Source organism: Podarcis cretensis (genome assembly GCF_951804945.1).
Source record: "Podarcis cretensis genome assembly, chromosome: 8".
NCBI classification, from domain to species: Eukaryota; Metazoa; Chordata; class Lepidosauria; order Squamata; family Lacertidae; genus Podarcis; species Podarcis cretensis.
The window spans coordinates 35,638,658-35,652,184 of NC_137177.1; the positions used below are offsets into that span (position 1 = coordinate 35,638,658).

The 13,527-nt window shown below is 45.6% G+C and overlaps 2 protein-coding genes across 5 annotated transcripts; one reads left to right on the top strand and one right to left on the bottom strand.

Moving 5' to 3' along the window:
• Positions 1 to 189: 189 nt before the first annotated feature.
• On the top strand, positions 190 to 7,371 carry ZBTB8OS (zinc finger and BTB domain containing 8 opposite strand). Of its 3 annotated transcripts, XM_079989117.1 has the most exons (7): positions 196 to 639; positions 1,397 to 1,421; positions 2,714 to 2,835; positions 3,777 to 3,859; positions 4,491 to 4,543; positions 5,165 to 5,201; positions 5,390 to 7,371. In XM_079989117.1, exons 1-7 carry the CDS (start codon positions 552 to 554, stop codon positions 5,474 to 5,476), a joined length of 495 nt encoding a protein of 164 aa, XP_079845243.1. In that variant the 5' UTR covers positions 196 to 551; the 3' UTR covers positions 5,477 to 7,371. The 3 variants fall into 3 exon arrangements, with proteins under 3 accessions (XP_079845244.1, XP_079845243.1, XP_079845245.1); XM_079989118.1 differs by lacking the exon at positions 1,397 to 1,421 and having other exon boundaries at positions 190 to 639; XM_079989119.1 differs by lacking the exons at positions 196 to 639; positions 1,397 to 1,421 and adding an exon at positions 1,443 to 1,870.
• A 269-nt stretch (positions 7,372 to 7,640) lies between these two features.
• LOC307223239 (ferritin heavy chain A-like) lies at positions 7,641 to 11,084 on the bottom strand. 2 transcript variants are annotated; one of them, XM_079989115.1, is made up of 4 exons: positions 10,805 to 11,081; positions 9,486 to 9,632; positions 8,545 to 8,670; positions 7,641 to 7,888 (listed from the first exon to the last, which is right to left on the bottom strand). In XM_079989115.1, exons 1-4 carry the CDS (start codon positions 10,904 to 10,906, stop codon positions 7,733 to 7,735), a joined length of 531 nt encoding a protein of 176 aa, XP_079845241.1. In that variant the 5' UTR covers positions 10,907 to 11,081; the 3' UTR covers positions 7,641 to 7,732. The 2 variants fall into 2 exon arrangements, with proteins under 2 accessions (XP_079845241.1, XP_079845242.1); XM_079989116.1 differs by having other exon boundaries at positions 7,878 to 8,011; positions 10,805 to 11,084.
• Between the last annotated feature and the right edge of the window lie 2,443 nt (positions 11,085 to 13,527).

The window sequence follows — 13,527 nt, forward strand, 5'->3', positions numbered from 1 at the left end:
TTTTTATTTATTAAAAAAAACGAGTGATCATCCATTGTGCACTGCTTTGTTCCAGCAGTTAGTGTCAAACAAGCCTTTCGCAGCTGTATAAGGCCAGGCAGATATCCAGCAGGTGAAGCTTTCGCTGCCCTTGCATTGGCATATATGCCAGGAAAAGCTTCTCCTAATGAATTTCTGCTTGACAGGATTCAGCTGTTGAAGGACACACAGGAGCCCTGGTTTGAATGTTTCGTTTAAAAACAGCAAGTATAGCTCAGGAAAAAGGAGCATCTTGTTTAATTGTCTTTTTGCCAGGTCCATGTGTAGGTCTAAGAATTAAAAGCACAAAATTTCAAATGCCGCTTTTCAGGGGAGGGGGAAGTACTAATAAAGCAGCATGGATACAGATATACAAATATGATACAGATAGATCTATAATGAAGGGAGCTGTTCCTTTAAATGCGGGCTTGGCTGCGGCTGACATGCTTTAGGCAGGAAGGAGGCCATCTTTCGTCTCTTCTGTCCTAAGAGGAGGAAGTGAATTGAATTTTGCATGGCAAAAGCAGCAAGCCATGGCAGATAACTACCGGGACTACAACTTGACAGAGGACCAGAAAATCCTTAAGAAGAAGTACCCGCCTCTCAATAAGAAGTATGAATGTGAGTGTATTCCTGAGAGGTCTTAGTCTGTGCGTGGATTTATAGTTCTTTGGTGGAAATGCAGCGCTGGGCTCAGCTCCAGAGTTTCCACAAACCGAGTGCCTGTACATCTTGAACCGGGGCAGGGAAGAGGGTGCCGGGTACAGGCTGCAGGGCGTTGCTGGGTGGGATTGCGCTCCGGAGAGAGAAGTGGGGGGGGCGGATTGGAGCAACAGCGTTGGCTCCGCACACCCATAAACAGCGTGGCTCTGTTGGGTCGGTAGGAGAAAAAAAAAACCAAAATCTTTAGCAAGGCAATGCTATTTATTTGGAGCCAGAATATCACTTTGGGGTTTGTCCAGCATGCTGAAGGTTTTGCCCTCCTGTAAAGCGTTGCTGTTTCCTAGGCTAGGAGAGCGTGTTGAAACTTGGCAGACAAGGCGAAGTTTTGCTCTCGAAAATAAAATCTGAGACTGCTTGCTGTGGAGGGCTTAATATACTTCTGTGCAGTTCACTTTGTCTTAACTTTCTTTTTGGTGACACGAACCTGCTACACCCCCTGACCTCACTCTAGAAGGGTCAGCTTCTTGCGATGTATTGTTATGCTGTACGTGTAAATGAATTTACTGTGCTTGGAATATTCGTGTTCTGACTGCTTATTCTCCCTATCTTGGTCTTTTACATCTGTTTTTTTCTTTTTTCTTTTTTTAATTGAATAAACTATTTTAAGTTGCCCCAGGTAGCTTCATATTTTTTCATATTTTTAATCCCTATTTAGATCTGGATCATACTGCTGATGTGCAGTAAGTATTTATTTATAAGCTTACAATCTAACAGGGACAATGAGAAGGCAAAAAAAAAGCAAAATGACCCAAATAATCTTTTAAGGGGGAAATATTCCTCAGTTGCATAATGCATGTACTTTCCCACCCTGCTAATACCATATTTCACCAGTTATTCTCCCCATTGCTGATGTTACCATATCTGACCTTTTCTGTATAAACAAGCACAAGTGTGCTGCTTAGATAAAATCTGCCCAGGTACATGGAACAGGGTTAGCTGTCCTCTGCTGAGTCAGATTTTTGGTCCATTAAGCTAAGGTGCATCTACGATTACTGACTGGCAGCAGCTCTCCAGGGTTTCAGAGAAAGACTTTTCCTGGCTTTCCCAAGAGGTGCCAGGAATTGAAATCTGGACCTTTTCTGTGCAAAGCAGACGTTCTACCTCTTGAATCAACAGCTTTTCTTCAAAGGTATCTGGCATTATCCCAATAGATGGGGTTATATGAGAAAACCCAAAAGCCTCAGGGATTTCAATGGGGGAACAGTGTTGTCAGTATTTTCAATTTGTATATTGCCTCTCCATATAATCATATAACCAACATCCAGTTCATCAAAAGTGCCAAGAGCTGGGAAGTATGGCAACATATATAATTAATTCATGAGTTGTGTGTGTGCGTTACGGTACCTCTTTACACAGTTCTTGTCTGCTACAGAGTGAAGTAGGTTGGATGGTGTGCCATCTATAACTCCTCTAAACGAGATGTATGCCTAGAGTTTTGTTGTTATGTCTTCTTGTCATGGCTTCTGTATTTCAGCACAAGGCTGTTTTGGATTTTTGCTATCACTCTATGGTAATAAGAAAAAACACCCAAAAAAGTGCCAAGTGCAAGAAATGGCAAGCCAGATTTCTTAGAACCTGCAGCAGATTACCTCTCACAGGCCCCCCATTCCCACAATGCTCATATTTTAGCACAATTCTTGAAAGCTCCAACAGCAACAAATATGGGGGAGCGGGGATTGATGCTGCACACCTTCTATTGTGTGCTGGATGTTCCTGCTGCTCTATTTTCCACCTACAAAGAAAGTTCCTAGTTGTGCAGAGGATGGAGCTAGGAATTCATAAATTCCAAGTACAAAGTTTTCAAGGGTGACTACTATATGCGGAGAATGGACGATTCTTAAACTGCAAATAGTGAACTTGTTAGAAGTGGAGCCAACTGGTCTTTCCTACATTAAGTGCAAGTTTCTCCTTTGTACATTCTCATCTTTTGCTTATAACTACTGCCCTGTAATGTGTGTGTGTGTGTTTTTAGGTTGCATGCCTGGGGAGATACCTTGGAAGAAGCATTTGAACAATGCGCCATGGCCATGTTTGGGTACATGACGGATACAGAGACGGTTGAACCTCTGGACACAGTAGAGGTGGAAGCAGAGGGTAAGGTGATACTTTGAGAACTACAGCAGTACAGATTAATAAACACAGTGGCAAATGATTGTCTTTACTATTTTGCCAGCATAACTGCCACTTGCTGTTTCCCAAACACATTTATAACAGAGTAACACCCTATAGTTTGAGGCCTGTGCTTATTCAGGATTCACTGAAATTGGACTGCTTAAACTTAGCATAGCAGGCCTGTAAGTATAAATGGTGATGCTTTTGCAAGCAGGAAACAGGCAAGCAGAAAGTTCAGCTTCAAATCATAGAATTTGAATTATAGAGTCATAGAGTTGGAAGGGACCCTCGGGACCATTTAGTCCAACTCCCCTGCAATGCAAGAATATGCACCTGTCCCTTACGGGGATCAAACCTGCAGCCTTGGCATTATCAGCATACGCTTTAACTAACTGAGCTATCCAGATGATGTTCAGTCTCAGAGGCAAGCAGAGCAACAAAAAACCCCATGACATTTATTTTTTTATTTTTTTTTTTATTAAATTTGTGTACCACCCTTCATCCAAAGATCACAGGGCAGTTCACTGCATAAAAATACAAAATTAGAACACAAAATACATAATAAAAACAAAAGCAAACCAATAACGTGCGCACCCCTTCCACAAACACATTAAAAAAGACATAGAATGTTAATTGGCCCAAGCTGAAGGCCTGGTTATAGAAAAACATTTTTGCCTGACGCCTAAAGATACAGTTCATGGTTCGTGAGGTGTCCTATCGGTCCCCACACAAGGGTTGGCTCTCTGATCTCTTGCTGAGCCATGATCTGTGGTGCAAGGGGAATTGAGTGGGAGTTTGAGCCTACACTGGCATCTGTCTGTCATTAGGAAGGCTTGCCACACATACTGGGTTGGAGGGAGTCCTGCACCTTAAAGCTCCCAATATGTCTCCACCCCCCACCCCCACCCACTTCTCTCCAACAGGACATGACATGCTGTCTCTTCTCTTCCACTTTCTGGATGAGTGGCTTTATAAATTCAGCGCCAATGAGTTTTTTATTCCCAGGGTGAGTGTTTGCTTTCTTCCTCCTTACAGTGTTGAGATATTTCTCAATTATTGGAATGTGTTCTGCACAGTGTCACAGTTTGGTCACATGTTGTTGCATTGCCAAGGTATTGAATCCATTCTGCCTGAATACATTAATTTCTGAGGTAGCATCAATAAACTAAGGAGAAAATCTAAAGAGGAACATTACTGTACTGTCCTTATTAGCATCAACTGTAATCATAAAGCAGGGAGCCAGCATTCAACTTTCACAGAAGTCTTCTCCAGGCTTGATAGCCAACAACAGAAAAGAAGGGACAATGATGTTCCTCAAAGTTCCTCTGCAATGTGCTTACAGTTTATGGATCGAAGTTCTGGAAATTCTTTGCAAAACTAGTTGGATTATAGGAGAAGTTGAAGATGCTAGAATGGGGAGAAAGAAATTGTTATACAGACTGAAAGAGAAGCTCCTTTGACTTCTGAAATGTATTGCTTTTCATATGCCTTGAGGTTGTGTGGATGGTTGGGATTTATTTTTATGCAAGGAACTGAAATACCTGGTACCTTTTCCAGTTATTACTAGAGCTATGTGAAAGTCTTTAATTGTTTGAAATCAACTAATTATATGTTTGTTCCCCTCCCCCATTTTGTAGGAAGTTAAAGTGCTCCACATTGACCGAATAAGATTCAGAATAAGATCTATTGGGTGAGTTAAGTGGAATCATGCCATTTAAAAATGTTGATGGAAATGCCAGAGAGTCAAGACATGTTGGCTCTGTGTGAAAGTTTCCATAGAGTGTGTACCAGGTGTCCGTTTGCAAGTGCCAGGAGCTTTTTTAGTTCCCCACTGACTCTCACCATGGGCTCCTCCAGGATCCTTCTTGGATGGAGACAGCGAAGAGTTTTCTTTCTTTAAAGAGAATGCATGTTTCCACTTCACCAATGTTGCTTTGCTGTAAGGGCTCAAACTAATCCCTGGTTCTGAAGAAGAAATGGAGGCCTTTGAAGATGCCAGGAGCTGTCTTGGCCTTCTTAATTCCTGATTCACACTTCAGCATGTGGGACAGTGTTTCTCCAGTGGATCCCTGCACTGTCTCCTGGGTATGGACCATTTGGGAACTGGAGTTGAGAGCCTTGTATGCCATAGCTCTCTAGGTTCTTGGGTGGGAAATCATTTTGGCTGCTAGGGGTGCCAGAATGGCCTCCTCTTTTCCTCAACATTCATCATTGTTCCGCGTGTCTTTCATAAAATGACCAGAGGGGTTTCCTGCACTGTGACATAATTCAGTAACCTTGTAATAATCATTACCCTTTTTCCCTCTTTAAGGTGGGGAGAAGAGTTCTCTTTGCCCAAGCATCCCCAGGTATGTTATGAATGTTGTCATTTTCCTTCCTGAGTACTAGAGGCCCAGAAATAAATCAGGCTTAACTAACAAATCACCCCTTCCATTCATGTATTCTTAGACCTACCAGAGATTCTGCCTATCATTGTGCAGCTGAGCTCCTAGACTCCTGTTCATAGACTCAAATTTTCTTTTTTCTTCCCTTGCAGGGCACAGAGGTCAAAGCTATAACCTATTCAGCAATGCAGATTCATGAGGATGAAACGCCCGAGGTCTTTGTCATTATTGATATCTAAACAAAGTACCACAAAAAACTGCATCACCCTGGTTTATCTACCAGAAGTGCTGTACATCCTAATCGAAGTGTTTGTCCTCCTGGAAATGAATCGGCAGAGGGCTAAATGAACCAAAGTGGTGAGGAGCATCAGGTTGGATGTAGCAGCTTAAATAGAAAACTCCCGAGGAATGTCCAGCTCTGGTGTGTTACTGAGGCTGATGCATCAAGCAGGAAACATTGAAAAGATGGTGTGCATGTGTTGATTACTAGCCCAAGCATGATCTGGTACTGCAGCCTATAATGTGGTTTTTAAATGCTGGATTCTAATTCCTTATCTACTCTGGTGGGAGACTAATATTCTTTAGTGACAGGAAATACAGGGATTTAAGACTATTCACTCTCGTCTGTCTTAATAATACTACCTCTTCTATTGCTTCTTTTGTCATTTATAGCCCATTGTAAAATACCCACCATAAAATGCTGCTTTCCTCCAGTGAGAAGTTGCCTGGAAATTAGCCTAAATCCTCTCCCCTTACAAAGCCATTTGAAACAGTAGTCTGATGCTGTCACAATGTTCCCAGTCACCTTCAACCACGGTTAGGAGATGACAGAAGCCTGCCTCTCAGGCTTCCTCTTCTCCTGTTCATGTGTTAGTTCCCACCAACAACAGTATGGTTTGCCCTAGCAGATAGGTTGTTCCAGAACAGGGTTACAAAAGAAATCCTGGTTAGCGTTCCTGATTAATGCTGCTTCAGACATTACACTACACCAGGCACCCCCAAACTTGGCCCTCCAGATGTTTTGGAACTACAATTCCCATCATCCCTGACCACTGGTCCTGTTAGCTAGGGATGATGGGAGTTGTAGTCCCAAAACATCTGGAGGGCCGAGTTTGGGGGTGCCTGCACTACCCTATGGTTAGAGCTGTAGTGGCTGGTGAGGCACTTTTGCTTGGCTGGCTTCCTAACAGCAGGTTGCTGGTGCTTATCAAAGGGTGAGGTGTGGGGAGATTGATCTGGTGTGGCACATGGCAGTGGATCCAAGCTCCCTGTGCCTCAGTCCTCCCCTCTCCACAGCGACCTGCTGTGTTGGCAGGCCAGGAGAACCAAGATACCCCACCTGCACTGCCTCACCAACTGCTGCTGGTTAAACTAAACCATGGGATGGAGAAGGGAATTCATGCATGCTGGGGAAAAGGGAGCCTCACAGTCGATGCCACACTCCCAATGCCTTAACCACAGTTAAAGATCAGAGCTATTATGTCTCCACTGAAAGGAAAGAGGAAAGGAAAGGAACAGAGCACACAAACAATTGCCCGCCCCCCTCCCCCGAAGAGCAGCATTTGTTTTTGACAATCTATATGAACACACACACATAACTTGAATTGCAGACTTAACACACACACACCTTGGGATTGAAGCAACGGGTCCCAGTTCCTATAAGCAGCATTTGTTTCATGGGGCTCGCAGAGGAGCATAGCTTGGTGGCAGGTGTTTTACACTGGGCCATCCCTTTGCACCATGATACAAATCCAGCATTTTTTGTCAGGAGAGGGTACAAAATATTTCTAGACAGCAGCCTTCATCAATGCCCATCAGTCTCAGCTAGCATGGCCTTGCAGGCTAAGGCTGATAGGCCTTGTAGTTCAAAACAGCTGGTGGGCATTAGGCTGATGATGGCTGCATATAAGAAGAGAAGGCATCATAAGAGGTGTAGACAGAATGCTACTCTATGTTAATTTGTGTGTGATTTCAGTTTTGATGTGTTCCACTTAGCTCTACAATTGTGTGAGGTCATTGGGGTATTGATTGAAGTAGGCCCCCATCTATTTACGTAAATGACAGAAAAATAAGAATATTGGTTTTAATTTAAAAGAACTATTTTTAAAAATAAAATCCATTTTACAAAACGTAAGTTCATACTTGTGTGCATATAGTAGTTTTATTGGTTGGCAATATTATTGCATTAGAAGTAATGAATAGAAACTTCCAACAAGAGACCTGCAGGTATAGGGTGGAATATAAATTTAATTAATAATAATAATAATAATAATAATAATAATAATAATAATAATAAATAATGGTTACATGGCTAGCTGGGCTCCTGAAAAGGAGCACTGTGCTGCAACATTATCTTGCAGGTCCCACATACCCCCCCCCCACCAAAAATCACACACACACCCCTTTCTGATTGGGTTCAATTGGCATCCATGTTTTATTGCAAGGGCTTCGTGTATAACAAATAGCCGCTGATTTGGGACATGTCCTTTGCCATTTCAGCTGCACGCCCCCAGGGTGAGCTTGTCAAAGAGGTGCTCTCCCAAGCCATCCTGGGGCACTCCCAAGCGCCTCAAGTTAGATAGATGGTCTGCCAACTGCTTGATGGCCTCCACTTGTTCCTCCAAAAACTGAGACTTTAGAAAGTGACACAGCTACACAGGGAAGGCAAGCAAGGGGGGAGAAGAATTGCTCAGGGCTTGCGCTTCCTTTTTCTTTTGAAACAGTCACTGGTGGTGAGTCCCAACCCAGATCATCCTCATCACATCTGGGATCTGCTAGCTCAGAAAAAAAGGAGATTTTGAATGATCAAAGGCTTTGATACTAGATAAGACGAGTGCTGTGAGCAGAGGGCTCATAGCTCAGGGGTGAAGCACCTGCTTTAAAAGGCTCAAGGGCCCAGGGCCCAAGTTCAGTCATGAATGTGATCTTGTGTATTATCATAGTGTGGCTGGGAAAGGCTTCTGCCTGAGCTGTCATTGGCTCAAGCCAATATTTGAGAATATGAAATGGTCTTTCCAAGGGGGCTGCCTGTCTCTGAATGTTGGGCCAGCTCCTGGTCTACATGTTTTGTTTAGAGATTCTAGTGTAGCCTTCCCCCACCCTCCAGTTGGTTTGGGCTGCAACTCCCATCAGCCCAGACTTGCATGGCAATGCTGGCTGGAGGCTGGTGGAAGTTGTACTCCAAAAATCCAGAGGGCACCAGGTGACTAGAATGAGCTTTTTAGTGCCTTTTCAGGGTCCTCCATTCTCCCCAAATGTCTACCCATTTTTTAATTTTAATTTTGCTCACTAACCACGGGTGACATACATGAGGATCCTCCTTCTCCAGAGCCAGCTTGTGTAAGTCCAGGAGACCTTGGTTCACCTTTCCTTCCAGCCGCAGGGCACTCTGGAAGGCTTCAAGGCTGGACTGCCACTCATCCTGCTCCGGCTTCTGTTAAGGAGAGGCCGAAGAAGAATTGGGTTAGCAAGACAGGCCTTGCCCTAATTTCCTATCGGAGTTCTTTGGGAGTATCAACAAGCATATAGATAGACATCATCCATCTTTGGTGGTGCCGTGACAAGGTGTTCTGCTTTTGGTCAGCAGTCTTTGAAGAAATCAGATTAATCTGTAATATAAATCCAACGCCTTTATTAGCCTTGCTAGGAATAATAAATGAATCAAATCAATATTTATCTCATTGGGCGATGTTGCCACTGTTGTTGGTAGCCGCTTATTTAGAAATAGCTAAATTTTGGTGCTCTGCAAAAGGCCTGACAATAGACTCATGGTATGTGCTCAGGTGTAGTCTGTAACCAGGACAAGGGCAATATAAGATCCTCATCCTTCTACAACATATAGAATCCATCCATCTCCCATTTGAGATGTAACCATCAGTCAAGACAATCTGCCCAGCCCCACAGAAACATCTGGAAAGACCTAGTGGATTAGAGTCTTTAAATACATTATGAATGGGTTCTAAGTAGTGGTTCCAGCTTCAAGCTGCTGTTACACCTTTTTCCAAGGAACAAGAGATTTGCTGATGCTGTCTTAGTTTATTGTATTTTAAAGTATGTTTATTCCATGTAAAAAGACTTATTTTTTTAATTTTAAAAAGCAAAATAAAATAAAAGATACAAGCATATAGATAGACATCCTGACACTGGTAAACCAAACAGAGGCGGATGTCCTGATTGTGGCACCACAGGGAATGGACTAGTTTGCCTCAATTGCTGACTACTTTAATCAAGAAAGCAGACACCACACACCTGAATGTCTTGAAGAACAATGCACCCCCCTCGCTTGTTCTGGTATTTCAATAACATCTCTGCATATCCCCTCTTCTTGAGTGATTCCTCTTTCAAGAATGTAGCTACATGCTTGAGGGCAACATCATCACGGCTGAAGTAGTAGTACTGAGGTCAGGGAGGGGGAGAAAAACAAAAAAGTCCAGTCATCCATTAAGCGGACTATGCAGCAATTTAGCTGCTGTTTCAACCATCTGTGGATCAGGTTTAGGCAAAGGTGCCTGGCGGCTTTCTTAGTTCTTTGCTGCTAAAACATGGAAGGGAGCATGAAATTTGACCATTCATTGAGAACACTCCATTGGCAAGTGTTAGAATTTTCTGACAATTCCAGCCGGTCTCTTAAAATCTTAAGAATTATAAATCAATGTCAATATTGGCAAAACTGTTCAGTCTTTATTATGATGCATCTGTTGTTGTTAACAAGGCTGTTATGCTAAAGCAGCCCAGGGAAATGCCTCAGCCTTTACACTTTGACCTGACCCGTGACAGGAAATAGGGGACACTAATTGCCATACCCGGGACCAACAGTAGCTTTGCTTAAAATGTTGGGAGTTGCAAATATGATTCATGGGGGAAACAGTGTTTGGATTTCAGGCAGGGCCAACACCAACGTTGAGGAGATTCTCCAACTCTTGCTGGACCCGCCCCCCACTCAACATGCCCCCTGCCACCATGTGCTTACAGTCAATGCCAGTGAGAGGGTAGCTGCATGATGACTACAGTGGCCCTGATTTCATATATCTTTGTTGCTCCAGGTAATCACTGCCTGTCTGCAGGCTCTCTTCTGTGCCTTCCTGTGTGACCAGATCCAACCAGCTATCATGCCAGTGGAATCTGGTCCATGGGGGTGAATGCAGCACTGCCACGCCAACTTCGGTCTGCTCTCAGACTACCCACACCTTCCTGCCTTCTGACATGGAACCAGTCCAGGGTGTGGCACTGCTTGCCAGCTTCCTCCTCCTCCTCCTCGCCCTTGTAGAACTCAACAGGGAGGAGAAGGGTAGGGACAAAACTAGTGTTTGTTGGCTTTGCTTGACATTCGCTCTAGCGCCACCTGCTGCTGACCTCCCTGCTTTCCACCCCACCAAGCACCAGCCACTGCTGAGTGATGCTGTTGGCACCAGCCCCATGAAATGTTCACTTAAAACAGACTTGGGTGACACAACTCTCAGCCCCCTGCAACGGCACACATGAGGCCATTTGACATGCATAAGGCAAAGGGGCTTCTCTCTGGTAATGCTCCCTCAAAGCACAAGAGAGATAAAAAAGCAAGCAGGTACCATGGAAAGATAGACGTAACTGGCATGGAGCTCCAGGTTCACCATATGGTTAACAGCAGCTTCACAGTCCACATGGTAGTTCTGCTGCACCTGGGAATTCATATCTATTGCTCAACACTAAACTGGCAAGTAGAATACTTCCCTCTTAAAGGGCTGATCCAGCTCCTACACCCTGAAAGTTTCCACAATAACTGGCCAGCCACCATAGCTGGCCTTTCAACTCAAAGCAAGAAGGTCAGGACACAGGAAGAAACCATTCAGCAAGGAAGACAGAGGTCCTCTGTCGCTCAGGTCTTTAATGACCTTTCTGCAGGCAAGAGCATGACTCTGCAGCGTGGCACAAGGGTTGCCATGACACCTGGGAAGGTAGGCTGATGCCAGGGAAACAGCAAAGCAATACCCCAGGGTGCTGATCCTGCAAGCACTTGGTGTAAGTTTTCACCAGCATTTCATCAAACAACCACACATGGAAGCCCTTCTTGGTCCTCCTCCTCCGGTGACCTTGCCCTGGCCTCCCCTGGCTGCCAGCCACACAGCAGGGAAAACACTCCTGGAGAACCATCTTGCCCTTCAAGGGGAGGAGAGGAGAAGCAGAAGCAGTTTGGTAAGTCCCTGCCACCCAGTTCCTGGTAGCCCCTCCCACAAAGCTGAAAAGCCACCTGGCTCCCCTGAGAAGGTAGTCCATGAGTCAGGACAACCATATGGTTGGCATCCTTCTTTCCTGGGAAACAATGGAGGAGTGTGCCCTTGGGGGTAAAGTCAAACCCTTGGACAGTTGCAGTGCCTGCTGTGGCTGTAGAAATCAATACTGCAGAGATGTATTATTGCAGGTGGGGCAGTTTTTTGCCATTTTTTTTGCACCCCACATTATAGACAACATGTTGTATAGTCTGGCTTTTGAAGTGTTTGTGTTAAATTGATGCAGACATTGTTTGTATGGACTATGTTGCAGACTTGAGCTAAGTGATGGTGATGGTTGTTTTTTCCTTTTTTTTAAAAAAAATGTTTCTTTATTTTTTAAAAAGTGGCCCATGGCCCCCTTTGTGATATCTGAATGACCTATTTTGCAGTGTTAAGCCTCTGACATTAGAGGTACACAGTCTAATGGAGTCTGGTCCAAGGGGGCTGATGGGACCCTGCCCCACCTCTCTGCCTTCTTATTTGCAACTAGTCCAGAAGGGGGCACTGCCAGCCAGCTTCCTCCCTCTCCTTAGTCTGAGTGCTGCCTTTGCAAAACTCAGCAGGGAGGAGGAGAGAGACAAAACTAGAATGAATTGGCTCTGCTTGTCATTGGCTCTGGCGCCACCTACTGTTGGGCTCCCTGCCTTCTGCCCTACGGGTCCCAATGGGCAGCAGCCATCCTGGCTAGTAGATGTTGAATTACCGGGTGTTTGAGGGAGGGAGGCCAGGTGGCCGGGCAATGTTCCGGTCCATCACCAACACTAGGTGCTGCCAGCCACACAGCTGGGTCCTCTAGAATCAGCCACGACAGGGCAAGTGGCAGGTAGGGTTGGCAGGAAAGACCCTCTTCGCTCTTCCCCTCGGGGCCTCCTCCGAGGGCGCCGGTGCTGTCGGCCAAAGAACCCAATGACAGTCCCTTTTTTGCAGGAAAGAGAAACGGTGCGTGGCGGTTCTCAATCTCCAGGGGCTCAGAATGAGATCGATTCCTTCCTGGGGTGGACACAGGCTGGGAGGTTGAGCCGCGGGGACGATACGCGTGGCAAAAGCTCAGCTGGTTTTGGACTGGAAGACAGCCAGGAAAGCCCCCCCCCCCTCCACGGAAGGAGCGTGGGAGAGAAATGTCCGAAACCAAGACACTGCAACCACCAGCCTTACAGGGGCCGATCGCTTGCAGCAGGGAGCCTTGTTCTTTCTTCGTGGGTCGTGGTAGGGGGTGTCTCCCAACGCGGATGTGGGCGTCGGAGTGAGAGGTGCAGGGGCGGCGTTTAAAGGGGCAACGCGCCCCATTAAGACATAGTCCCCTCTCCCCGCTGCGCTTCAGCCTCGCCTACTGACCCCCGCGATTCCCCCCCCCCCCGATGCTACGGAGAAAACGACGCCAAGGTCCAGGCTGCCTTCCCTGCCTTAGCACCGTTGCGGGGTAGGTTGGATTTAAAGCTGTGGGGAGAAAGAGGAGCTGGAGGAGAAACACCCTCCACCCCAAAATGCTCAGTCTTGGGTTGAGCTACTTGCGTTTACAGCTGCGGCTTGTTAGGTTTTAACTGCATTTTGTTTCGTTGGTTGGTTTTGTTTTTAGGGTGCATTCGGTCATGGTTTGAGGTTACATCGTTCATCTCTTATTCGGCACCTTTTTCGTTCCGCCTTTCGTGTGCTGTTGCAGAAAGGCGAGGTATATAAATTAATGAATGGAGCGTAAACAGTCCACGCCTAATTCTGCTCCTCTCCTCCCTTCCACACTTGCAACTTCAGATGTTCGGGGCTGCCTGCAAGTGCGCCAAGGGAGCCTGTCTGGAATAAGTGCTACAAGCCTCCCTGACCATCAAATAGGACAGGCATAGGCAAACTTGGCCCGCTAGATGTTTTGGGACTACAACTCCCACCATCCCTGACCACTGGTCCTGTTAGCTAGGGATGATGGGAGTTGTAATCCCAAAACATTTGGAGGGCCAAGTTTGCCTATGCCTGCTATAGGAGCTTCCCTGTCATACAGCCCAGGAATCAGAGCCCCCAGCAGCCGCATTTCAAGAGGAAAATAAGTGTGC